The 27,323-nt window shown below is 41.0% G+C and overlaps 5 gene segments (V, D, J or C); 3 read left to right on the top strand and 2 right to left on the bottom strand.

The window, feature by feature from the left end:
• Nucleotides 1-48: 48 nt before the first annotated feature.
• On the bottom strand, nucleotides 49-8,361 carry LOC109199546 (Ig kappa-b4 chain C region-like). The segment is given in 3 exon segments: nucleotides 49-534; nucleotides 1,231-1,379; nucleotides 8,234-8,361. Coding segments are annotated over 3 exon segments (603 nt in total).
• A 1,104-nt stretch (nucleotides 8,362-9,465) lies between these two features.
• On the top strand, nucleotides 9,466-9,961 carry LOC102081724 (Ig kappa chain V region 3381-like). The segment is given in 2 exon segments: nucleotides 9,466-9,522; nucleotides 9,630-9,961. Coding segments are annotated over 2 exon segments (384 nt in total).
• Nucleotides 9,962-10,944: 983 nt separating this feature from the next.
• Nucleotides 10,945-12,196, bottom strand: LOC109199545 (Ig kappa-b4 chain C region-like). The segment is given in 2 exon segments: nucleotides 10,945-11,369; nucleotides 12,049-12,196. Coding segments are annotated over 2 exon segments (459 nt in total).
• Nucleotides 12,197-17,411: 5,215 nt separating this feature from the next.
• Nucleotides 17,412-18,034, top strand: LOC109199582 (Ig kappa chain V region BS-5-like). The segment is given in 2 exon segments: nucleotides 17,412-17,467; nucleotides 17,575-18,034. Coding segments are annotated over 2 exon segments (384 nt in total).
• A 5,609-nt stretch (nucleotides 18,035-23,643) lies between these two features.
• Nucleotides 23,644-24,192, top strand: LOC109199541 (Ig kappa chain V region 3381-like). The segment is given in 2 exon segments: nucleotides 23,644-23,700; nucleotides 23,808-24,192. Coding segments are annotated over 2 exon segments (384 nt in total).
• Nucleotides 24,193-27,323: the final 3,131 nt, after the last annotated feature.

The following is a 27,323-nucleotide window of genomic DNA, read 5'->3' as shown; positions in this document are numbered from 1 at the left end:
GCAGGTTTGTAGATTTTGAATAAAATAAAATGTCTGATTCAACCAAAATTCACTTTGCAAAACATCTTTATTACCTAAAACATGAATGTTGTCATTATGAGAAAGAAAATAACAGTTTTAGTCTTTATTTGTTCTTTAAAAAGAAAGATGGAGAGACAGTTACAGAGTTGAGAATGAGAGCATTAAACCAGTATCAGGTTGAGTCAGGTCAGGACTGGGAACACTGGACTCTCCTCAGTGGCTCTGAGACCAGAGTCTGGCAGCCCTGGGTGGCCTCACAGGTCACAGAGCCCACCTTCATCCAGCGGTCTGCAGGGAGCCTCAGGGTGCTGCTCCAGCTGTAGAGGCCGTCATTCTGCAGCACCACGGGGCTCCTGCTCTCCTCCCAGCTGATGCTGCCACTGCCATCCACCTTCCAGGACAGCCTCCAGTCTGAGGGGAAGCCCTTGTTGGCCAGACATGTGATTGTTGCAGTCCCCTGCTGTAGCTCCTCACTGGAGGGGGGCAACACTGTCAGGATGGGACGGGTATCACCTAGGAGACACCAATCAGCTTAGAGCACAGGGAGCACACAGCTGTCAATCAAACCACAGACAGTCGGACACCTTTACTGTAAGAGCTGATTTTCTCCGTTAAGAAGTTTCTGTCAGGTGTTTTTTCTGCTCCACCAGTCATTAACTCACACATTGTTTCACTTCCCTTTAAGAAACCTCTCATGCATATCAGCACAGAGAGAATCATCACACAGTTTGACCTGAAATATGTTCAAACTACACTGGAAATAAAAGAAGCAGATGTGGCAACATTTACAAAACAAGTTTAAAGTCATCAATGTTGTACATGACTTACATTAATATTAAGTGGAAACAAATATATAGAATATATATTCAGTGACACAAAATGCTCTTCATGTATATCTAAAACAATTTTTAAAATTCACACAAACTCAAAATAATTTCAAACAATACTTAACAAGCTTAAGACAACAGAGATCATATTAATATTTTCCTTTGATTTTTTCCCAGTTTTAATTTGACTGAAATGCAGACATAACATTTTGACAGAGCAGATCTGAATTACCCTCCACAACATAAGATGATAATTAACAATTTCAACATCAAACTTGTTGTAAAGTTACGTGCTTTTCTCTCATTCAAAAATCAGAAAGGAAATTGTTAAATGATCTGCAGTAAAAAATAAGATTTGATCATTAAACCAGAATAAACTTACTTCCAACATTCAGTCTGGTTCCTCCACCGAACGTGTACCACAGTGATACAAACTCATTGAGGCGCCGTACAAAAAAAACCCAAATTGCAAATCCCACCGTTCCTTTGTTTTCAAAAAAAGGGGGAACCGCAGGGAGTGCCTCAGCGACTCACACATGCAGGAATTTTTAAAAGAACAAAGGGAGGCACTGCAAAGGATCTGCAACTGTGAGCTGTTTTTGATTTGGGGGGAGTTTTCAAGCGGACCACAGAGAGGGGAAACTTCAAAAAATGACGCCTAAATTAAGGACTGTCGTGGGAAGGACTTTTCTGTTCTTGGGTTTATGGTTTTTAGCACTTTGTACTGAAACAAAGGCTGCAGAGGGGACACCTGGCTGCAATGGGTGCTGAGCTCAGCAAAGTGGCTACAGGAGCCGTGGGGAGATTTTGTCCCTGGAGGTGGTCTGGGTGAAAACTCCAAATGGGTGAAGTATATGTTGTGTGAGAGATAGAGAGACGTGGACAAAGAAAAGAGTTAAATTGGCTGATGTGTGTGGGATGAATGATGAGAAGAGGTGTGTTAAATGTGGAAAAGTGGTGTTTTTACTGAATCGGAGAATGAAAGTGTTAATGAGTAGTGATGAAAATGATATTAAATAAATGTTTTAGTGTGTTAGTACAGGTGGCTATGGAACTGGATCAACCTCCTCCACAAGCACAGCGGCTGGAGCAAAATGATAGATTAAGATAATTGGAACCACACCAGCCCGTGTTTTGGCTGAATATTTCACAACTTCACTCCATGTACACCTTACACTGAAGAACAAGCTTCGACGACAATCAAACTCTCCCTGAAAACAAAAGGTAGTTCCAGAGCAATGGCATCGACTTAAAGAGTCAACACCAGGTGAACAGAGCGCACCACTGCCCTAAACGTTAAAGGGTTCAGCAGCATGTACAAATGCCAGGGAAAAAAAGATTCTGTTATGACCAACCAGTGATCAGACAATAAATTTAGTTGTTAATATAGTAAATTGTGAGATGCTTTCTGATTGATTGGAGCGACACAAGTAATTTACTGTATGAAGGAAATTCTCTTTTGTGATAATATTTTGAACATGCATTTCTGTTGTCCTGTCAACTTAGTGGTTTAATAGCTGATTTGCAAATTAGTTACTAGATTGTTACTAGATTGTTACTAGATCAGGGAAAGATGACTGGATTATAAAACAAGTGAATAAGATGTAGCAGAGGGTTGAAATGAGTTTCCTGTTTCTGATGTATGGGTGAAGCTTGCACCCAGATACACACCTCTGAATACGTAAGAACAAACGTGTTTTGTGAAATACATGATGACATGTTACACGTTTGCTTTTGGGGAAAAAAAGGAGAAAAGCTAAATAAAATGATTGGGTCTGTGAAAATGAAAAATGAATGAAAAAGCACACACCTGGGGAAGAAACTCACATTCCAGTGATAAAACACTGGTATTAAGTGTTTAGGAAGTGTTTAATGGTGAACATTAGTGTTGTGTGAACTGTGCAGCTGCTAATAAAAAAGGGGGGACATTTCCCTGTGTATTTAACAGGTGGAACTATGTTGGTTGGCCCCAGACTTTCCAGCATTGTGTGATATTCTGGAGCACTTGTGGGCAACCAGTAAATATGATGTGGTGAAAATGAACAAAGGTAGTGACTCTTAAGTCTGATTTCAGACCATGTAAGCATCAGTTATTAATTAAAGCCAGAAACAGTGACTGCAGCACTGCATGGCAGGTTCTAATCCCTACAGCATGGTGTTTCACCTGAAAGCAGAACTTTTCCTGTGATTTTTCTGGCAGATTTTGGGAATTTTTGTTTTTTTACTAGGCTGATTCTGCCAGTTAGGTTTGGGTTGTTTTCTTTTTCTAAGAGAATGACTGTTTTAGTTTTACACTTAGCCTTCCTCTTGTGTTAGGGTCGGTTTCGACCCATTTTAAATTTCAAATGCATAAAAAAAATCACATACATTTGTTTATTGTATCAAAGCTTTTTGACTTTGTCAGGAACCTCTATTTCTACAAAATAAAACAAAAAAAAATATTTTCACTAAATTATAAAATGCCCTAGTTGAAATTATGACCTTTGTGTTGTTTGGGTCGGTTTCGACCCAGTTATAATATTATGAGTATAAAGCAATAATTAAAGCCAAAACTGAAATCATAAGTGCACTGTCAGTTGACACACTGACAGCTAGCTCCTCTCCTAATCATATAATCATATGAGCTTCAGGGGATTCTTATTTTGCGTGTTTTTTGCAGTATACCTGCACAAAACCAAAACAAAATAAAGATGGGCATGTCAAGACATGTGAGGTGAATTCACTCATTTGAGTGGCCATTTGACTTCCAGGGTGCACATTTACAATTTGCAGCATACAAAAATGAGAAGAAGATTCACAGTGAGCCAAGTTCTGGATCATATTTTTGGTGAAAATGAAGGAGAGGACAGAGCAGCATAGCGATTCAGATGGGCAGGTTTCTGAGGGGGAAGACAATGTGGAGTATCATCCAGAAGACACAGACACATCTGATCAGAGGTGGAGGTCGCTGGTGCTGAAGCTACTCCTGCTGAAAGATTCAAGTCCAAAAATGGGAAGATCTATTGGAGCTCAGCACCTCATGATGTACATAGCAGGGCAGCTGCTGCAAATGTCATCAAAATGACCCCTGGAATCACAAGGTTTACTCTGACCGAAGGCAGTGACATCAAGAGATGTTTTGAGCTATTTATGCCATTGTCACTAAAAAGAATCATCATTACTATGATGAACCTTGAAGGAAAAAAAAGTCCATGTCGACATGTGGAAAGATATTGATGAGCAATACCTGGATGCTTTCATTGGTGTTCTTCTTCTTACTGGAGTGTACAGATGCTGCAATGAGGCCACTGATAGTCTATGGGACGCATCGACAGGCAGAAATATTTTCTGGGCAACAATGTCACTTCACACATTTGATATCATTTTGATTCAAGAGTCCTCAGATTTGACAACAGAGAGACCAGACCGAGGTCTGACAAGCTTGCTCTGACAAGCGAGGTCTGGGAGAGATGGGTGCAGCTTCTTCTGCTGATGTTCATCCCAGGGCCAGAGGTGACAGTGGATGAACGTCTTGTCCACTTTGAGGAAAATGCCCCTTCCGGCAATACATACCCAGTAAGCCAGGGATATACGGCAGAAAAATCTGGGAAGCCTGTGATGCCAAAACCAACTATGCCTGGAATGTACAGATTTTCACAGTCAAAGCTGCGAGTGGCACCCCTGAGAAGAACCAGTGAAAATGTGTGGTCCTCGATATGACCACTGGACTGCAGGGTCACAATATCAGCTGTGATATTTTATTTTATTTTTTACCAGACATGACCTCGGACAAGAACTTCACAAAGGAAACTTCACAAAGACACAGCTGTATCATCAGGAAGTGATAAAAAGCCCACAATTACCCACGACTATAACCGAAACAAAGGAGGAGTGGACTTTTCTTTGTTTTTTAGTTTATATTAAAGGTCTACTGCTGAAAAAAAAACCTTTTTTTGGCTTTTCTTGATGTAAATATCTATGGGTCGAAATTGACCCGTAACACCATAGATGTCATTTTAGTTATTAATATTAAAATGAAATAATCAATAAAACAGATTTATTAAAGAGATGTGTCCTATACCCCTCAATAATAGTCAGGTAACACAAAAACCTTTTATTTATTAATATGATTCTCTTGAGGTTAATTTTGCTTTTTTTTTAAAATTGAAATCGAGGGGTATTGTGACAAAAAAAGACCCAGAGGCCCACACCAAAAGTATTAAAACCAACATTTTCATGGATAAGGAAGTCTAACAAGGTAACCAAGGGATGAGAAACAAATTGGATGATAACTTATTGTTTTTAGTGTATTTTATAGTTGATTTAACACACGGGTCAAAACCGACCCGTTAACATAAGAGATGATAACAGAAAGCTAACACAAGAGGAAGGTTAGACATGTCTGGAACCGGGCCTAATATGTTTGTTTGTAACAGTGCACTTAGGAAAAAAAACCCTCCCAGGTATCATCCCTCTGGGGGTGATATTTTGTGTGTTGATGATTTAATAATCAGCAGGCCAGCAAGATTGGAAGTAAAAGTGCTATAAAATACTTTACTGAGAGCAAATACAAGGTGAGCTTCTCCAGATTACAATGGTTTAGGGCAAATTCACCTACCTAGGATGCTGACCATATTAGATGGTAAGTCCTGTGTTTAAAAGGATTGTAGCGATTCAATCCATTTCAAAAGCAATAAGAATTGTTTTTATTTTTGCAATTACGTAATATTGCTGTCAGTGGATATTTAAATTTGTGCATGGTTTTCCACTATCAGCAATGATTGGTATGAATGCATGTGACTGGACTGTGGTTGGATTGATGAGGTGGACTAAGTGTGACTGACTTGAAATTGAGAAGACGGTAACTATTTTAAGATTAGTCACTTCTAATGCCTAATCCACCCAAACAGTAAAAAAAAGGTGGATGTATGTGTGTTTTTGTGGGGTTTTTTGTTTGATTGTTTTTGCAGGAGCAGGAGGATGACAGAGTCCAGAGGAGGGGGAGACTGTAGGTTCACACGAGTGTGTGTGGGCCCTGTGGACTTAACCCTTTAGCTGCAACTTTTCTGTGTTACTGATTTTTGTGTGAAGGAAACTGTGGTTTTACTGGCTGCTTGTTGGTTATAGTATCACACTGTATTGTTGGAAAATGTTAAACGCTACAGTGGGAAAGTGTGCATACAATGTGGACAATATACTGTGTTGAAACCAGTGTTCACAGCAGCAGATTGTTAACTACATGATTTACAGCAGCACCTCTGGAATCTGTTGATCCAGACCTGACCTCCAGGACGCTCCACTGCTAATGTTTTTTATTCTCTCTGAGGGTCTTTGTGGAGGATTTGGCATCACACAGACATGAGTGAAATAAAGCAGGATGTGCTGTGATTACAGAACATCTTAGTGCTGGGCTCATTATCATATCACTATTTATCTCAAGCTACTGAGCTCATAGTGTTAAAACAAGGGAGTGACATTACTTAAGAACAGTCAATGATTACAGTAGCTTTGCATAAACACATGAGATGATCCATGATTTGGGTGAATTATGGCAATAGTAGTTTTTTAATGATATGAAAAAATAAACTGCACATGGCACACTTGTGTCTGTGGGGCTGGATGCCTTGTTACTCTTTTGACCTACAGTTGTTTGCAAATGTGAAGTTTATATTAACTCACAGATTTTGTTTTCCACGCAATAATAGTGTGGATGCAGGCTCCAGGCAGAGCCAGGAGTTCAACAGGCTTAACAGCCACACTAACATCTTTTAACACAGGTTTACATTGCTGGAGTGAAGCTACTCTGGAGGAGAAGCCCTGATATTGCCTGAGAAATGATCTAATTAACCTTTTCCTTTTGTTATTTTCCTAGTTCTGATGAGTTGACTCATGGGAGGGACCATGTGTCAAAAGGAGAGATTCTAGATTTAACATGAAACAATTTAACATGAAACAATGTTTTCTATGTTTTCCATGATTTTTACTGGGATTTGTGGGATTAACAGTTCATGTACAGGTTTTAGCCTCTACGGTGGTACATCCATGTTCAGATAAGGTTTTGATGACCTATAAGTAAAGTTCACTCAACTGAAAGGAAAATGTCGTTCAATGATGGTTGATCTGTTTTCCAAATGGTTAAAAGTTTTTCCTTCTCGTAAGGAGATACAAGTGGAGTACCCAGAGTATTACTGGAAGAAATCACCCCAAGGGGGGAATCTCCACACTGAGACTGGGTCAGAAATTGTCAGAGAACTAACGAGAAGCAGGGACCAATCCTGGCATAGCTGACAGCCCGGGCAGTGGTTGAGGTCAAGGGTCGTGCCTTTTAGGGTCCTGCTAGTCATCATTAGAAGATTCCAGAACCACAGCAATAACCATAAAGGTTAAGAGAGATCTCTGCGTTAGACGCTGCCAAACTCCAACAGTGACGCGCAGAGCAGGCTCTGTGTCATCCACGAGGGATCAGCAAATGAAGGCAGTCAACACCTGATTAAACAGTCAGGCCGTTTTACCTGAAAAAGTTCTGTGTGTTTTTAAGTTAAGGTGGTCGTTGGTGTGACGTTTCTAATCATTTTACAAATAATATATATTTACATGACTCTCCAAACATAAAGTCTTCTGACTTTACTGAAGCCATCTTCAATTTCTGCTTGTTTGTGGGTCTCTCTGCATCCAGTTTAATATATAATAACAAGAAAGCATGCTCTGTTGAGTTGAAATAAAGTGACTTGACTATTGAAGAATATCATGTTTCTTTGCCTGAGAAAGTCTTGGGTGGTTTTTAAATTTTTGGGGGGTCATTATCCATTTGCACTGTGAAGGGTTGTCCAGTGAGTGTTGCAGCACTTCACATTTCACCCTGTTACCTCTATCAGCAGTAACATTATCAATAAACACTAGTGGCCCAGCTACACTGGCAGCCAAAACCATCAGTGCCATAACTTTGGCTCCAACATCTTTGACAGATGATGTGATTTGCTTCAGATCAGTTTTCCTCCTTTGTAATTTTCTCTTTCAATCATGCTGAAAAAACTTCATCTTGGAACTGTTCCTGCTCTTTGAAATGTTTTACTGGCAAAGTCTAATCCAGTCTTCCATTTCTTCAGTGTATCTTGACAGTAATAAAGTTCCCCTTTCGACTCCATCCATGCCCTTGCTCACACGGGCATACGGGCTTTGGTTAAGCTGGTCAGCGCCAAGTTCGTTTGGCCGTGCCTGCGGAAAGCGGTGAAGAGTTGGGCCGCCGCGTGCATTCCATGCCAATGCTCGAAGGTCCACAGGCACACTCAGGCACACTCAGGCACACTCAGGCACCCCTCAAACCTTTTCCCATGCCTGGTAGGCGTTTCGACCATGTTCATGTTAATTTGGTCGGACCGCTTCCGCAGTCACAGGGTTTCACACACCTTTTGACTGTGGTGGATTGCACCACCAGGTGGCCGGAGGCGGTTCCCCTGGTTTCCATGACGGCGGAGGTGGTGGCCAGGACATTTGTGTCCACGTGGGTTTTGCTTTTTGGTCCCCCGGCTGACATTACCTCGGTCAGGGGCCCTCAGTTTGTGTTGGAGCTTTGGTCCAACATGGCTGACGGCCTGGGGGTCAAAGTCCACCAAACCACAGCGTACCACCCGCAGGCTAACGGGATGTGTGAGTGGTTTCACTGGTCACTCAAGGCCTCGCTCCATGCTTCCTTAATGAGTGGTAACTGGGTCGACCATCTGCCTTGGGCTTTGTTTGGGTTGCGCAGCGTGGTTAAAGAGGACCTCGGGGTTTGTCCAGCTGAACTGGTCCTTGGCCAACCCCTCCGCATCCCTGGGGAATTTTTGCCTGAGAGCCCCCCCACCACTGTTTTGATGTCTCGGTGCCATCTCTCCGCTCACCTGGAGGCTCCTTTTCTGTCCCTGGCCCCGTGCACCACTGCCTACCAGACGTTTTTGTTCCGCGGTCATTGGGCTCTTCTCATTTTGTTTTTCTTCGGCATGACACCCACCAGCCCCCCTGAATTTTAATAATTTATTTTTGTTTTCAGAAGACTGACCTTGTGTTAAGATGGACACAATGGATAATATTCATTACAACTGATCAATTACTATTAACACCTATAAATAAATAAGCCATCCTGTTACACACTGAATGACTGACAGCTGATCATTCAGTTATGATATTTAGTCACCTATATAATTTCCTAAATTAGCCGTTGGGCCAACAAATTTATATGTAAATAAAAAGTATGAAATCAAAGTAAGAAAAACATTATTGATGATGTCAAACTTTCTGTTTCAATCTGATTTATCTGACAGGATTCTGGAGGGCCTAGAGCTATTCCCACCTGTCACAGGGTTAGGGGCAGGTTACACATTAACTTCAACATCCATATGGAAATTGCAAATTAAATTTTGAGTAATTTTAAATATTGATTAATAGGAAACTAAGCAAAAACAGAAAAGACAAAAATTTCAGATAGAAAAAGCATGAAGGATTTCATTGTGTCAGTCAGATGATTTCCATAGAGAGGCACTTTGCATCAGCAGCACCATGCTCCAGTGCTCTGGGAGAGTTTATAGTCCTGAGAGTTGAACACTGGATGACTGACAGCTGTCCTTCATCACAACAGAAGCCACAGAAATCCTCCTCATCAAAAACATGACTTTGATCTGCGTCCTCATCTGGACTCTCCTCTGCTGCTGCTTCACAGGTAAAGTCCAGAGAATCAAACTCCTCTCCTCTATCAACATCTGTCCCTCTGAAATGAAGCCCACAAAACCATGAAGCTGCTTTATGTTTTTGTCTCTGTATCCTCAGAGTCCAGAGGACAGATCACAGTGACTCAGCCTGGAGCAGTGAGCTCTGCTATGGGAGGAACTGTGAACATCAAGTGTAGGACCAGTCAGAATGTTCATGTTTATAGCAACAACCAATATTTAGCCTGGTACCAACAGAAAGATGGAGGAGTTCCTAAACTGCTCATTCACTTTGCTAGCACTCGACAATCAGGGATTCCAGCTCGTTTTACAGGCAGTGGATCAAACTCTGACTTCACTCTGACCATCAGTGGAGTCCAGGCTGAAGATGCAGCAGTTTATTACTGTCAGAGTCTTCACTATCCTAACAGTCAGTATGTGTTCACACAGTGAAAAGCCGTCGTACAAAAACCTCCCTCAGTCAGACTGAACAGAAAGTGAAGTGACTGCTGCAGCTGGAAGATACTGCAGAGACTGATACAGTTCACTGAGGACACACACACACACACACACACACTGCTATCGCATACATGTTGTGTTCAACTTTCAAATATATATTTAACTAAAGAACAAACGTGGGCCATTAACAGATACCAGGATAAGTCTTGTTCATGACCTTTGACCTTAGAAGTGGAGCAAACCACTGAATCTATATCAAGATAAAATAATCTGAATCCAAAAATCTGAAAATGTTCCTGATCAGTGAGTAAAGATTTTACTGTAAACATATCATCAAATATGAACATGAGTGAAAAAGCTGTTATTGAACTGAAGGTGTTTTCATTTATCGATTATTTGTTCATATCATCATTCATTTAATCTTCTCCTTGTTCATCAATGAATTGAAAACTTTGTACTTCAGATTCTTTCTAATCACTCCTTGTACTCGTTGACTCTCCTGTCTGTGAGTTCTCCTCAGAACAAACAGCTCATAAGAGACACTAAAGACTCTTTCTTCTTTAGACTTGCTTTGTAGTCTGGTGAGACTGTTTCCGTGGCAACCAGGTCCCAGCATTGCTTCATGAACCAGTCTGTCTCGTACAGGTGAGCAACACCACCAACAACCTACCACACACATTCATGTAACTTTGAACAAACATAAAAATAACCTGTACAATTTTAAAACTTCTTTTTCAGCTTTTGCCAAAATGCAGATCTCCTTAATGGTTCTTTCAGCCTGTTTTATTTTACCAGTGTAAAATAAAGACATCATGTTGGAGTGCAGAGTTGGTCTAAATTCTTCTAAATGAAAAATATATTCATCAAGTGTAGGTTTGTAGATTTGAATAAAATAAAGTGTCTGATTCAACCAAAATTCACTTTGCAAAACATCTTTATTACCTAAAACATGAATGTTGTCATTATGAGAAAGAAAATAACAGTTTTAGTCTTTATTTGTTCTTTAAAAAGAAAGATGGAGAGACAGTTACAGAGTTGAGAATGAGAGCATTAAACCAGTATCAGGTTGAGTCAGGTCAGGACTGGGAACACTGGACTCTCCTCAGTGGCTCTGAGACCAGAGTCTGGCAGCCCTGGGTGGCCTCACAGGTCACAGAGCCCACCTTCATCCAGCGGTCTGCAGGGAGCCTCAGGGTGCTGCTCCAGCTGTAGAGGCCGTCATTCTGCAGCACCACGGGGCTCCTGCTCTCCTCCCAGCTGATGCTGCCACTGCCATCCACCTTCCAGGACAGACTCCAGTCTGAGGGGAAGCCCTTGTTGGCCAGACATGTGATTGTTGCAGTCCCCTGCTGTAGCTCCTCACTGGAGGGGGGCAACACTGTCAGGATGGGACGGGTATCACCTAGGAGACACCAATCAGCTTAGAGCACAGGGAGCACACAGCTGTCAATCAAACCACAGACAGTCGGACACCTTTACTGTAAGAGCTGATTTTCTCCGTTAAGAAGTTTCTGTCAGGTGTTTTTTCTGCTCCACCAGTCATTAACTCACACATTGTTTCACTTCCCTTTAAGAAAGCTCTCATGCATATCAGCACAGAGAGAATCATCACACAGTTTGACCTGAAATATGTTCAAACTACACTGGAAATAAAAGAAGCAGATGTGGCAACATTTATAAAACAAGTTTAAAATCATCAATATTGTACATGACTTACATTAATATTAACTGGAAACAAATAAATAGAATATATATTCAGTGACACAAAATGCTCTTCATGTATATCTAAAACAATTTTTAAAATTCACACAAACTCAAAATAATTTCAAACAATACTTGACAGTTCTTCTTCTTTATATTATTGTTTTGATTTTTTTTCACTTTAATTTGACTGAAATGTAGACATAACATTTTGACAGAGCAGATCTGAATCACCCTCCATGACATAAGAGGATGATAAAAAATTCCAGCATCAAACTTCTCGTAAAGCTACGTGCTTTTCTCTTAAAATCAGAAGAGAAATTGTTAAATGAACTTCAATAAAAATGAAAGTATTTGATAGTAAACCAGAATAAACTTACTTCCAACATTCAGTCTGGTTCCTCCACCAAAAGTCCACCACAGTGATACAAACTCATTGAGGCGCCGTACAAAAACCTCTGACTGTAGAGAGACACGGCTCTCTGACTCTGAAACAAAAAAACTCAACAACATAATTCACTGTTTGCACAGCAGCCATGACTCAGCTGATATGACTTCTTCAAATACCATCATACAAATATTAGTTTAAATACAGTTCAATCCATGAGCTTTTGGACGATCACATTTTTTTTGCCTGTCCCGTTCGGCACTGAAGCAATCAGAATTATTGTCTGAAGGCCAAAAAAAAATTCTCAACAGATTTATTTTCTCAAGTGTATCATTATGGCTTTGCAATACTGGTCCACTTGATTCATCTTAATTATTTTTTTATTTTTAAAATGATTACAATCGGAACAGATATAACCGGGAGATCATAAAGAGAAAGACAGATAAGAGAAGTTTAGGAAAAGGAGAGGTAAAGAAAAACAGAGGGAAAGAGGGACAGTGAGAAAAGAAAAAAAAAATCCACGAGATCACTTGCTGGAAAAAAAAGAAGTAAACAAGCAAAAAGAGAACAACACAGTAGGGAGACCACAGCAACAACTAATTAAGCATAAGTAAGAGTAAATAATAAATACTGAATGTATAAACATAGACAAACAGGCAAACACAGACACAAACATGCATTCCCACCATCATGAACACACTCTTTTCTTTTTGCTCCTTGAGGAGGCGGATGTACCTCTCTTGATACACCCCCGGACCAGTGATGGACTTAAAGCACGACTGTAAAATTCAGATGAAGTCTGTTCGTCCTAAACAACATAACCACCATCATCATCTCATGCGGCTACCCAAACCCGGCGGCAGCAGCTGGACACTTGAAGGCCGACGCCGACGAGAACAACAACAAATTCTCCCCTGACAGTGACAACGAGACTCCCTGACTCTCTCACCAGATCCCTCAACTCCACCTGCGTAGGCTGTGGACTGTTGATCTTAATTGGGCGAAAAGACACTTTCTCAGGCTGAACACAGGACACACATTGTCGCGAAATCGATCAATGTAGAGCAGTGAAACAAACCATGGAGGCCCCAGAAAAGTGCAATCAAACGGTGAGTTTATTAATACAGAACAAAAAATTACAGCATGAGTCTTCTCTCTCTCTGCTAAAAATACATGTGGAGAACACTTTTAAAGCAATGGGGTATCCACCCCCCCACCCCCCACCCCCATGGCGTCAAATACAGGTCAAAAATACATTATGTACAGTCATTGTTTACAGACAAGGGTACATCTTGTACATCTCTAATAACTATAAACAGACATGTAACTTCTCTTTTCTATAACACTTTCCATGCAAAGTCATAGTCTTAAGCCTTCAGGGTGTCTGAGGGCTGGTTATCGCCTCCAGTCATCTGTTACCAAGTAGGTAAAAGGACAGCCGGTTACAAAAAGGTCAAAGACACTTGGGCCTTCGCTCAGGCCTGTTGCTAGATTTATGTATTGTAAGCATGCATGCAATCAACCTGCTATGTTCTCATCCTCCCTCAACATGTATCACCTGGACACTCTCACCAGTGAAGCTTAAAACCCTCTTGGATGGAACATCAACTCTAAACAAGCACAGTTATGCATTGTGTATAAAATGAACTAAACCTGTGAATAGAATGAATGTGATGACAAACATATTCAATGCAATATGAACCCTGTAAACAATATTACTGATAAACAATGCTGTAAAACATGTTCTTAATGCAATTATAATAATGCAGGTTATATGGCAGCAAGAAAAGAGTTTCTGAATCTCCACAACATCCTCACACACACACACACACATACACTTAGACAGATACCCCCCCCTCCCTGAACCCATCGCCTCCCATGCTTACCTCCCATCCGATGCTGAGAAGTTTTTGTTTCTGTTTTCTCATCCTGATCCCCCATTAGGGATCAGGATGAGCAGAGTTTCTTTTTCCTCATCGACTGCCCTTTTGTGTTATACATTCATTGTTTTCTTTATGCTGCCTGTTCTGTCCTGTCTCCCCATTGTGATGTTTGTGTATTGTATGTGCGGTCGGAAAGGTCCGATTTTGCTGCAGGCAACTGCAAGTGACAAATAAAGGCTTCAATCTATCAATCAATATACAAATACTCAGCACTCACACAACATAGAGACAAACAGAAATGAACACTGTACACACACTCACACTCCCCAAACATCCTCTATACCCCCCAGGTCCAGGTAGGGTCACCGACAAGATAGCCCCTGGGATCCCTGGGACACACAGTCCCCTCCACTACAATAATGTAGCGATTCACGGACACTGTCAAAAAAGCTACTCTGGATAGTGTTGGAATTGATATTTTTTATATTGTCATTTGTGCTTAGAAACATGGAATCATTTATGCTTAGAGATATATAATCATTCATATGCTGATAAAGTATTTTATCCTTATTTGGTCTGATAAGGATTCTGTGCACACTCTGTGCACCCTGAGATGAGAGGAAGCAGCCTCGACCTTATAATTTCCATTATAGCTTTAGGAACCAGACTGCTCTGTTTCTAAAAGTGCAAGACTTCACACCTTTAAATGTTCGTTGGAGACATGACCTATTGCAAGTTCCTGTTCTTATAGTTTAGCGAGACGCTTACTTCTGCTTTTCTGCATACCTCATACACACAGTTAAAGTTCATTGAAAGGTCGTATGTCTATGTATAGTGTGGCTGGAAACACACACACACCCACACCCACACACACAGAATACACACACTGATGTTGTTCAGATATGCCTGCTTAAGAATGTCACGTGTATTTGTAATTGCATATTCATGACTGATTGCTTGCTGACAATAAAAAGGGCTGTAGCGAAGGAATCAGTGGAAGTGGGCTGAGTTCAGGTGAAGGAATCTTTTCCTCAACTTTGGCTGACTTCCCTCGCGAGCCACAAAGACAAAGAGCTCTGTCTTGTTTTGTTTTGTCGTGCAGTTATTGGTTTCGTGTTCCAGCGGGGTTTGTGCCTAGATAAACCCAACAGACAGCATCCTTTAATAGAAAAATACATTTAAAATTTTGTCTCATCTTTGTAACAGGAGTTTGTGACAGTAGTTTACAGGAACAGGAGAGATGACCTAAATTCAGGACACACAGGAAAATCCCACCTTCATCCAGTGGTTTGCTTTGAGCTTCACGGTGCTGATTCAGCTATAGAAGATCATTCTGTAGTGTCCCGGGGCTCCTGCTCTCCTCATCACTGATGCTGCCACTGCCAACACTGTCAGTCATCTTTGTGACAGCCTCAAGTCTGTGTGGAAGCCCTTGTTGGTCAGACACATGATGGTGGCATTTCCCTGCTTCAGTTCGTCACTGGAGGAACCCAGCACCATCTAGATGGGACAGGGGTCACCTAAGAGACACCAGTCATCTTAGATAACAAAAACCACACGTTGATATTTAGCTGTAAGATGCTTTTTTCTGCTCCACCAGTCACTAACTCACACTTTTTCACTGTTTCCAAAACAAATCCAAAAACCCCAGAACAAAACAAAGATTTCTTTCTGTAGAGAGCAACATGTCTGTGACTTTTTAGTTGCACACTTTCACAGATAATTTTAAAACTGGCAATTACTGAATTAGTGAAAACCTCCAGAGTAGTTTTTTTTGCAGTGTAGGTACATTTATAAAGGTTTTAAGGACTTTATTCATGGTAATATTACAAGAAACATTAGTAATATTATTCACTTTCTTAATACAGGAACTATATTAAAAATAAGTTTACACATATTTGCAATAAATAGTCAAATAATCTGATTGTTTTGTCAACCATGTAACAACATAATAAACGTCTGAACTGAGTTAGTATAAATACCAAAGGATTAAAACAATTTCCCTTAATACTGTAAAAATGATTGATCTACTGATAAAAACACAAATTATCCAAGTCCCAGTTGGATCCACAGCATTTCCATAGAGAGTGTCTGTACATTAGTAGCACCAGAGTCCTGGTCAACATGACTCAGTCTGGAGCAGGGAGGTCTGCTCTGGGGGACACTGTCACCATCAAATGGACCAGTCATAAGGTCTATGTATCAGACTGTTTAGCCTAGCCTCAACAGAGGGATGGAAAATCCTCCTAAACTTTCCATTTATTACACTCGCACTAGAACATCAGGGATTCCAGCTCGTTTTACAGGCAGTGGATCAAACTCTGACTTCACTATGATCATCAGTGGAGTCCAGGCTGAAGATGAAGGAATGGTAAATGGTACATGGACTGGTTCTTATATAACACTTTTCTACTCAGCTTGAGCAATCAAAGCTCTTCATAAAACGCCTCATTCACAGACGTTCATATAAACACTAAATTTTATGCCTGAGTGCTTTCTATCTAGCATTGACACAAATGTTCAGCATTTTACTCTCACCAGTCAGAGAGTCTAAAATATTTGAAACTGTAGCCTTTTGTGTTTGTCACTGATCAATATCTGAGTAATATTATTCATAATTAGGCACTAATACACATGGTGTCTTGATGCATGCTCAATCATCTAGATAAGTAAAACCCACAAGGTTGATTCGGTTCATCTGGATGTAATGTTATCAGCAGGAGAAACATTTCATCACTCATCCAAGTGACTTCTTCAGTCTCAGCTGACTGCAGGTTTCCCCAAACCTTATAAACAGTACATTTGCATAATAACTGAAACCAGCCCAGTGAAGGAACAATGGGCTGGGAGGTCAGTTCGTTGATCATTAATATGCAAATTCTCATGACCATTAATAAACAGCCAATGATCAACGGCCATGAGTAAGACACACGGTCTGGTGCAAAGATTCAGTAAAGTTCTGATGATGTGCTGCTTATTTGTTTTTATGCTGTAATCTTTATAGTGTAGTACAGAGCAAGATGAAGAAATGATGACTTTTCTTCGTGCAAATATTTACCTACTGTATTGCCAGATTTGAAGTATGTCACAGAATAGCCTGCCCAATCCTCACAACCAAAGCTTGCTCAGCATAAGATGCACAATGTAAAACTTCAAAAAAATGCTTTTAAAAGTAATCAACAAAATGCAAATTGCTGATTTTATGAAAAACTCAATGGATTAATTAAAAAGACTAAGAGAAAAATCTGATGTAATTACAGCAGACAGAAATACCAAATCACTGATTCTTGAACACAGAGTAAATATTTTATAATGGACAAGGGCATTTCCATGATTTCCATAGAGAGGCACTTTGCATCAGCAGCACCATGCTCCAGTGCTCTGGGAGAGTTTATAGTCCTGAGAGTTGAACACTGGATGACTGACAGCTGTCCTTCATCACAACAGAAGCCACAGAAATCCTCCTCATCAAAAACATGACTTTGATCTGCGTCCTCGTCTGGACTCTCCTCTGCTGCTGCTTCACAGGTAAAGTCCAGAGAATCAAACTCCTCTCCTCTATCAACATCTGTCCCTCTGAAATGAAGCCCACAAAACCATGAAGCTGCTTTATGTTTTTCTCTCTGTATCCTCAGAGTCCAGAGGACAGATCACAGTGACTCAGCCTGGAGCAGTGAGCTCTGCTGTGGGAGGATCTGTGAGCATCAAGTGTAGGACCAGTCAGGATGTTTATGTTTCTGGCAGCTCTCACTGTTTAGCCTGGTACCAACAGAGAGATGGAAACCCCCCCAAACTGCTCATTTACTATGCTAGCACTCGACAGTCAGGGATTCCAGCTCGTTTTACAGGCAGTGGATCAAACTCTGACTTCACTCTGACCATCAGTGGAGTCCAGGCTGAAGATGCAGCAGTTTATTACTGTCAGAGTCTCCATAACATCAACAGTCAGTGGGTGTTCACACAGTGACAAACAGTCGTACAAAAACCTCCCTCAGTCAGACTGAACAGAAACTAAACTGACTGCTGCAGCTGGAAGATACTGCAGAGACTGATACAGTTCACACACACACACACACACACACACACACACACACACACACACAGCTTTTAAGACAACTTGCACAAAATGCAATGATATCCAAATCTTATAATCGTACCGAATTAAACCAGGACTTTTTTTCTTCTTTTTTAAATAAATGTTAGATTTTTAATCTTTTTTTGATAAAGTCAAAAATAATTAGTCTTGTGAAAACAATGAGTCTCCAAACATTTTACAGATGGCTGATCCCCTAATCAAATAGCAATAATGCTAATACTGATACAAGAAATATTCATTAAAAGGCAGAAAGTAGTATTGTGTATTCAGTCTGAGAGAGGCTTCTCCTCCTTGGGCTGCGATGACCACAGCGATACGTTTTCAAGAAAGGTAACAATTAATGTGTATATGTATATGTTTCTCTGATTATTTATATTCATAAATACCAAAGCATGAGTCATCACACACTCTCTGAAAGTAAATTATGGAAGAAATTAGGAAAAGAATAATTGTTCAAGTTTAACCTTTTAAACACAAATTGACAAAACATTGTTGAGATTTGGATACTTAAGTAAATATACATGTTCCTGTTTTGGAATATCTTTAATTACTAAATTAAACTCAAATTAAAAAAAAAAAGACAAAGGAAAAAAGTGTTGTATTGACTGAAGGATTCTGAACACATGACTCAGGATGACATGATGAGGAAAGATGACTGACTCTGTGTGTTTGCATATGTGTCCTGCCTCTCTGCTCACAGCTGTTAATCAGAATCAGAATCAGAATACTATTGATCCCTAGGGGAAATTCTTTTTCATTACAGTGCTCCATTATAAACAACCATTAACAAAGACAGGCAATACACTAACTAAGAATAGCACAATATATACAGGCATATATATACATAAAGGTCATTTATTAATAAATAGCTGAAAAAGGAAGAACATGTGCAAAAAGGGTGTAGCTGTTGCAGTAAACAGTGTGTTAAGTGGATGAGTTGTACAGGGAGCCACAGGCAGGAATGATTTCCTGTGTCGTTCAGTGGTGCTTTTCGGTAATCTCAGTCTTTTACTGAACATGTTCCTGTGACTGACCAGCATGTCATGGAGTGGGTGGGAGGTGTTATCCAACATTGTCTTTATCTTGGACAGCATCCGCCTCTCCGCCACCACCTTGAGGGAGTCCAGCTCCATCCCCACAACATTACTGGCCTTACGAATCAGTTTATTGAGTCTGTTGGCATCTGCGACCCTCAGCCTGCTCCCCCAGTATGCAACAGCATAGAGGATCGCACTGGCCACAACAGACTCATAGAAAATCATGAGCATTGTCCAGCAGATGTTGAAGGACCTCAGTCGCCTCAAAAAATAGAGACGACTCTGGCCCTTCCTGTAAAGTGCTGTGGTGTTTTTAGCCCAGTCCAGTTTATTGTCAATGTGTACTCCAACGTATTTATAGTAGTCTACAATGTGCACATTGACCTCCGGGATTGAAACAGGGTCAAGTGTTTCCTGGTCTTCCTGAAGTCCACTATCAGTTCCTTGGTCTTTGCCACGTTGAGCTGCAGATGATTCTGCTCACACCACGTGACAAAGGAGTCGACCACAGCCTGGTACTCTGTCTCATCATCCCTGCTGATGCATCCAACCACCGCGGAGTCATCACAAAACTTCTGAAGATGGCAGGTCTCTGTGCAGTGGCTGAAGTCTGTGGTGTAGTGGGTGAAGAGGAAGGGGGAGAGGACAGTCCCCTGTGGTGCCCCTGTGTTGCTGATTACCTTGTCAGACACACACTGTGGGAGACGTACATATTGTGGTCTTCCTGTCAGGTAATCAACAATCCAGGACACCAGAGAAGCATCCACCTGCATCGCTGTTAGCTTATCACCCAGGAGGGTTGGCCTGATGGTGTTGAAAGCACTGGAAAAGTCAAAAAACATGACCCTCACAGTGCTCACAAGGTCATGTTTTTTTACTTTTCCAGTGCTTTCAACACCATAGAGGCCAGTGTTGATCAGTGGCTGTCCAGACCTTTCAGAGCCACTCACACACCAGCAGCACAATGATGATGTCACTGACTCTACTGCTGGCCACCCTGGGGCTCCTTGTTCAGGGTGAGACTCTCTCTGAAAACTTTGCTTCAGCATGCAGCCAGGTTCACCACAATGATGTTCTGCTATGATGGAGAAACTCTGAAACAAGCAGCACTGACCTTCTTCCATCTGTTCTCCATGTTAAAGAAATGATCCTCTAATGTTTGATCATCTTTTTCTGAGTTTGATTTGTCTCAATAACTCTTCTCTTCTTTTCCTGTTTTCAGGTTAATCAGCATAAATCATCCTGACTCAGACTCCTAAAGCTCAGTCTGTTGTTCCAGGACAGACTGTCTCTATCAGATGTAAATCCAGTACAACTATAGGTGATGACATTAACTGGTACCTTCAGAAATCTGGAAAAGCTCAGAAACTCCTGATCTATGATACTACAGAGCGTCAGTCTGGAGTTCCAGATCGTTTTCGGGCAACAGCAGTTCAGACTGATGTCAGGTTTATATTGTTGGATTGTTATTTATGCTTAGAAATATATAATCATATATGCTAAGAGGTATATAATCAATTGTATAATGATAGAGGTCTGATCCTTAGTAGTCTGCAAAGACTATGTGTGCCTTCCAGAGTGTTCTGGCATGCACACACATCCTAAGGTCATGAGAGAGGTCGTACCTTCTCTTTCTGATATATAGTATGGGAGGACACCTACTCTGTATCTGTTTAAGTATAAGAGCCCTTTGTTTAGGTGGACCGCAGGACTCCTTGCACCAGCTTTTTAACAAGGCGTTCACAGGGCCATATCTTGACACACACACACACACACACACACACACACACACACACACACACACACACACTTATCTAAGACAAAGTGAGACAATGTGTGATATGTAACATGTAATCTTAATGACTTTCTACCTCACCTACACCGCTTCTCTGAGATTTTAAGTGCTTTCGGTCCCTAGTTATAACATATAGTTATTAAAGTTACATAATTTTCTCAAAGATCAGTAAACTTTCTGGCTGACGAAAACAAATTCCACTTTCCTAAATTTTCTTAAAACCTTATCCCGACTTTATATAAGCTGGATTGTAAGAAAGGCAATCAAAAAATATGCATGCTTGCACTCTCTGTAATGTACAGATTTCTGTACACAGAGTAGTGAGAAAGACTCAAATGCCAGCACTCAGTAAGGTGCAGTAAGTGCTGAATAATTGTACCTTCTCAATAGTAAGTGTTGTTTTTTGCGGCTCACTAAATTATGCAAAAGTTTGTTACATCCTCGGTGTAACAAGAATTTGTCTCCCGACTCCAACTCCACCCAAGAATAAGCCAAAACCAAAAGCAAGTGTAAATGCAGTACACCCATTTACTGACTTAGGCAGTGAGCTATGCCAAAATATTGAAACAAAAGATTTCTAAACATCCCTAATCTGTTTGTTCGGTGGGGGAGGCCCAGGAGAGAGCGGTGATGTGGCTGTCAGTCATCTGGTAGTTAAGAGCTTGCTGTCCATCCAGTTTTCCAATTTGGGAACAGGAATCAGTCAACCCAACCACTCAGCAGGCACTTGTCTCTGTCAAGACACTCCAATGAACACACCTGTGAGAGACGAAAGAGAAACACCCACACCTACATCCTCTGATGGGAAGAGTCACCCAAAGAAATACACACACATATGACCCACATGATTTTGGATCATAAGAGGGGTAGAAACGTGAAAGCCACAAGTTCAGTCTGTGGATTTTACCTTCAAATCCAACAGCACATTTGAACAAGGTATATGTTCATTTATGTCCATGATGATAACATCATGAGATTTTATTCATTTTAATAAAGCTGGAATTCAGTTAGTAATTTTGTAGATTAAAAAAATACATCATCAGCAAATAGTGAACATTTATACTTGATCTGCCCCATTGTCATTCCATAAATACATGACTGTGATCACATAGCTAATGAAACACCTCAGCTTCATTTAAAGATACTGATTGTGTCTGTTTGTGTTTCACAAGTACTCATTTGAAGCAAAGGAGCAATAGGGTTTAAAAAATCTGCTTTGGTATTACACATAAACTAATATTTATTATCAAACATTTAAATGTAATACAACAAACAGAAAGAATGAAACAAAATCATGGAGCTATTTAAGGTCTTCTCTGTTTCCTCCTTTGTCTTCAAATCTTTCTGTCCTGGCTGTAGTTGTGTGACACAGCTGATGACTTGGACTGGGGGCTTCCCAGAATCCCGGGATGGAATGAAACTAACAGCTGGTCCGTTGTCCGAATCGAGTGGGTACGTGCAACATACGGTGCCACAGCTCGGACGGGGCACAGAGCCAGCAGCCTCTCAGTCCAAACCTTCAGTGAGAGCTGAGTGCAGCTCAACTGAATGAGAGGTGGAAGTCCAAGAGGGCTTTCTTCAAGAAGGCAGGGTTGGGCCGGAGGACCACCCCCTTCCCATCTGGCAGCCACCTACAACAGTCACTGTGGACCGACAGCGCCTCGAGCTCACTAATTAATCTGGTGGAAGTTAGGGCCAGAAAGAAGGCAGTCTTAAGCGATAGCCACTTCAACTCAGCACTTTCCAGGGGCTCAAATGGAGGGCACCAAGGACAAGGTCCAGGTACCAAGGGGGAACTGAGGACCCTGGCCTGCAAGCTGTTAGGTGCAAAGCAGTGTCAGTGTCACTGAGTGCTGAGCGAGCAAGGCGAACGGCATCCAAGTTTTCCAAGGGAATGGTTTTTTTTTCTTAACTTAGCATTCTGTCATTATCAGTTTTAGTTTTCTTCTGTGGTTTTTCAGTCCTTTTTAGTATTGTGCTGTTCAGTGCATTCATTCCTTTTAGGAATGAACCAGATGGTTGATTTGGACAGTCCTAAAGTTTTTGCTATTGCTCTTATGTTTATTTTGTTATTTCCTGTGGTGATGATCTCTTTGGACCTCATATGGATAGTAATTAATTAACAATACATGCAATTATTTTACTTAAAATCAATCAATCATTTGTTTACTTTTTCTCGGTACATGGAAACTGTCCATGAAATGGCTTTAAAAAACAAAGACGTATCCTTGTGGCAATCTGCTAAAATACATTCCAGATTTTAGAAAACTGACTTTGAGACCTTTATTCAGTGGTATGTTAAATTGATTGATCTATTATTAAACAGCATCATGAGACTGGTCCAAGTCTGCGTTGGAGTCAGTCTAGGAAAAACGTGACACCAAAAGGTTCATTGCCTCAGTGGTGTCATTGATCACTTTTATAGCAGTAGCTGAATAAATGTTTAATTCTGCTTTTGATTCAAATTACCAGATTGTGCATCAGGAGAAGGCTTCAAGATCCTGGATAAAGTAATAAATAGAATAATAAAAAACTACCAACCCAATTACATCTCAAAACACGTTGGCTAATTAAAATGAAACCTGTGAATTCACATTGCAAAGACTAATTATGTAGTCCTGCTGGCATCAGTCAGATCATTTCCATAGAGAGCCACTTTGCATCAGCAGCACCATGCTCCGGTGCTCTGGGAGAGTTTATAGTCCTGAGAGTTGAACACTGGATGACTGACAGCTGTCCTTCATCACAACAGAAGCCAGAGAAATCCTCCTCATCAAAAACATGACTTTGATCTGCGTCCTCATCTGGACTCTCCTCTGCTGCTGCTTCACAGGTAAAGTCCAGAGAATCAAACTCCTCTCCTCTATCAACATCTGTCCCTCTGAAATGAAGCCCACAAAACCATGAAGCTGCTTTATGTTTTTGTCTCTGTATCCTCAGAGTCCAGAGGACAGATCACAGTGACTCAGCCTGGAGCAGTGAGCTCTGCTGTGGGAGGATCTGTGAGCATCAAGTGTAGGACCAGTCAGAATGTTATTAATTGGGACAACAACCATCGTTTAGCCTGGTACCAACAGAAAGATGGAAACCTCCCCAAACTGCTCATTTACTATGCTAGCACTCGAGATTCAGGGATTCCAGCTCGTTTTACAGGCAGTGGATCAAACTCTGACTTCACTCTGACCATCAGTGGAGTCCAGGCTGAAGATGCAGCAGTTTATTACTGTCAGAGTTTTCACTATCCTAACAATCAGGATGTGTTCACACAGTGAAAAACAGTCGTACAAAAACCTCCCTCAGTCAGACGGAACAGAAACTGAAGTGACTGCTGCAGCTGGAAGATACTGCAGAGACTGATACAGTTCACTGAGGACACACACACACACACACACACACACACACACACACACACACACTAAAGTGATTCATCACAAAGATTGTCTTTAGTAAATGAGATAAAAATAAAAAGTGAGAGAATATGTGATATATAACATGGAATCTTCATGACTTTGACCTCCCTACATGTGTTATAACCAGTGATGCGAATAACGGCGTTACTAACGGCGTTACTATTTTCAGTAACGAGTAATCTCACTAATTACTATTCCTATCGTTACAACGCTGTTACTGTTACTAACAAGAAAATGCGGTGCGGTCGCGTTACTATTTTTCAACAACCAGACGGTTGAAGCTGTCTTCAGCTTACTGCATCAGTTGTAAGGAAGTAGCTGTCTACGTAAGTAATCTGGGGGCTACATCTTTAAGCAGCACGCGCGCTCCCGCGGACGGCAATCACTTTCTGCCTGACGATCACTTTTTGGCACAACACCTGGAGCTCAGGGGGAAAAACAATCGCATGAGTGCTGCTGTGTGACTGAGGAAGAATAAAGTAGTCGTGCTAAGTCAATCACATGACCACTTAAAGACAAAGCAACAAGGTGATATATACCAGTTTATAAATTGTGTTGATAGGCCAAGTAAAACCAGAGTCATGATAAACAATATATACGCGGCGTTTCTTCCTCAATAGTTGCGTCATGTTTACTGTCTAAGGACAGCTCTAGCAAGCACTCTCTGCTTATGAGAGTGCTTGCTAGAGCTTAAAAAACAAACAAACAAAAAAAACCCCAGCCCTTTCGTGTTGACAAAATTGACAATTTATATTTGCATTTAAAGTTATGAAATATGATTCAATAAACATGTTTGTGGTTGTTACAGTAAAAAATATAACTTTTTCTACTCTGATTTTATGTTTTTTTTGTCTGATTTTAGATCAATTGTGTTAGTACAGTACGTCAAAATGAAAACATAACAGTAAATTCAGACACGTGAGGTTGTGCTGAAAAGGATGATACCAAACAAGGCAAAGTAAATAGTTTTTAAAGGTGAAATGTGGAGGGAAAATCAAAAGTAGTTAAAAATGGCCAATTATACCCTGGACCCAGAGGGTTAAACATTTTTTTTTAAGTAACACAATAGTTACCTTTCAAGTAATTAATTACTTTTAGAATCTTGTAACTCAGTTACTAACTCAGTTACTTTTTTGACGAAGTAACTAGTAACTATAATTACTTACTTAATTACAGTGTTGGGGAAGTTCAACACTGGTTATAACATATATTTATTAAAGTTACATACTTTCCTCAGGGACTGATAAACTTGTTGGCATGATCTGAGGTGACCAAAACAAATTCCACCTTCCAAAACTTTCTTAGAACCTTCTCCCAACTTTATATAAATTGGATTGTAAGAAAGGCAATCAAAAAATGCACGTCTTTGTACTCTCTGTTATGGACAGAGATCTATAGATCTTTATGGACAGAGCAGTATGAAAGATACAAATCGAAGCACTCAGTAAGGTGCAGTGAAATGCTGAACAATTGTATCTCCTCAATAATCATTTGTTGTTTGCGTCACGGGTGTAAGCTAAAAGGGAGCCCCTTCTATAACGGGGAGAGCAGCAGGGGGTGATCCCGGAAACAGAAGACGTATTACCCGGTTAAAATAGTCATTAAAAAATTAATACACTTTATTTACACTAAAAAACACTAAAATACCCTGATCAGGGGAGAGAAAAATAAAAATATAAAACTCAGCACAATAAAAACATAACGGTGCTCAGTCCATGAGCTAAGTCCCAAGTTCCAAGTCAGGCTCCGCCACTGTCAAGGTCCTGGGTCATTTTGACCCAGCGTTCTTCGTTTCCTGTGTTTCTGTATCATGTTAAGTTCATTTGTTATTCTTGGAGTTCCTATCGGTCCCAAGTTGTTTAGTTTATTGGGTTTCCACTTTTTTTTTATTCCATGTTTCCCCCAGTCCATCATGTCTGTGTTCTCCCTCCTGCTCCTCAGTGTACTCTCTCTCTCCACTCTGCACCTTTGTGTATTTCCTGTTTTATTGTGAAGGTCTGTGTCTTATGTTAGTGTATTCAGTTTATGTTTCCCCTGTCTCATCTGATTACTCCCAGCTGTTCCCTCCTTTTGTGTCTCATTCCCTGATTGTCTCTTTGTGTATATAAGCTCTGTGTTTTCTGGTGTGCGTTGCTGGTTTGTCTGTGTTCTTTCCCTGCATCATCCTGTGAATTCTCCCTGCTTGTTGTCTCCTCTCATGTTCAGGTTTGTTGTTTAGGTTTTAGTTTTCCCAGTATAGATTATTTCTAAGTTCTGTTTCTCGTCACTCTCACCTTTTGTTTGTTAATCACTCAGTCTCAATAAAGCCTCTCACTTCACTGCAATATCAGTATCTTGGGTCCTTTGTTAAATTCTACACGGCTCACCCCGCAAGCGGTGACAGCCACACTTCCCGGCCGTGAAGAATCCACCGATTACACCAGTGGGAGCCGGGCCGACCGCGTCCTCTGTTGTCGCCTTGCCGCTCCGCTCAAGCTTCCGCTAGGCACAGGAGAGCAGCGGCAGTCACTCTTCTCAATTTCCCGGGGTATTACATGAATCTTAACAAGTGGTACTTACCCCGGGAGGCCAGAGCTCTGAACTCCGCCCGCCGCTGCTCCGGGTTCAAACGTACGGTCGGCTTTCGTCAAGCACCCACTGTCAGCTGTGGTTTCCCACTGAGACTACCCTCGACCGCTCTCAGCTCACTGGGCCAGTTTTCTAATATGGGGCGTCCTTTTTGCTAACCCTCGGTTTGGCTCGCCGTTCAGTTCAGCTCTCTGTTCTCTTCTCTCCATCCCCTGTCATTACAGCGTCTCCTCTCGCTGCCCTTCAGGTGTCTCTAATCAAGCATCAAGTGGAGGAAGGCGGAAGGGAGGGGCTTCTCCCCAAACACAAACAATATATACAAAAACTTGCAACACTACAATATGCTCTAACAAAAATAAACACTGACACAGCAAGCATTTGCTTCAAACGTCATCAATTTATCATCTCATAGCATATGGCTATTTTTCTCTCTGTGAATGAATCTTCTGACAGACGTTTTCCTAGAAATAACTCCATT

Source organism: Oreochromis niloticus, unplaced genomic scaffold, assembly GCF_001858045.2.
Source record: "Oreochromis niloticus isolate F11D_XX unplaced genomic scaffold, O_niloticus_UMD_NMBU tig00000736_pilon, whole genome shotgun sequence".
Classification (NCBI taxonomy): Eukaryota; Metazoa; Chordata; class Actinopteri; order Cichliformes; family Cichlidae; genus Oreochromis; species Oreochromis niloticus.
This window is presented reverse-complemented; position numbering and strand designations above follow the sequence as displayed.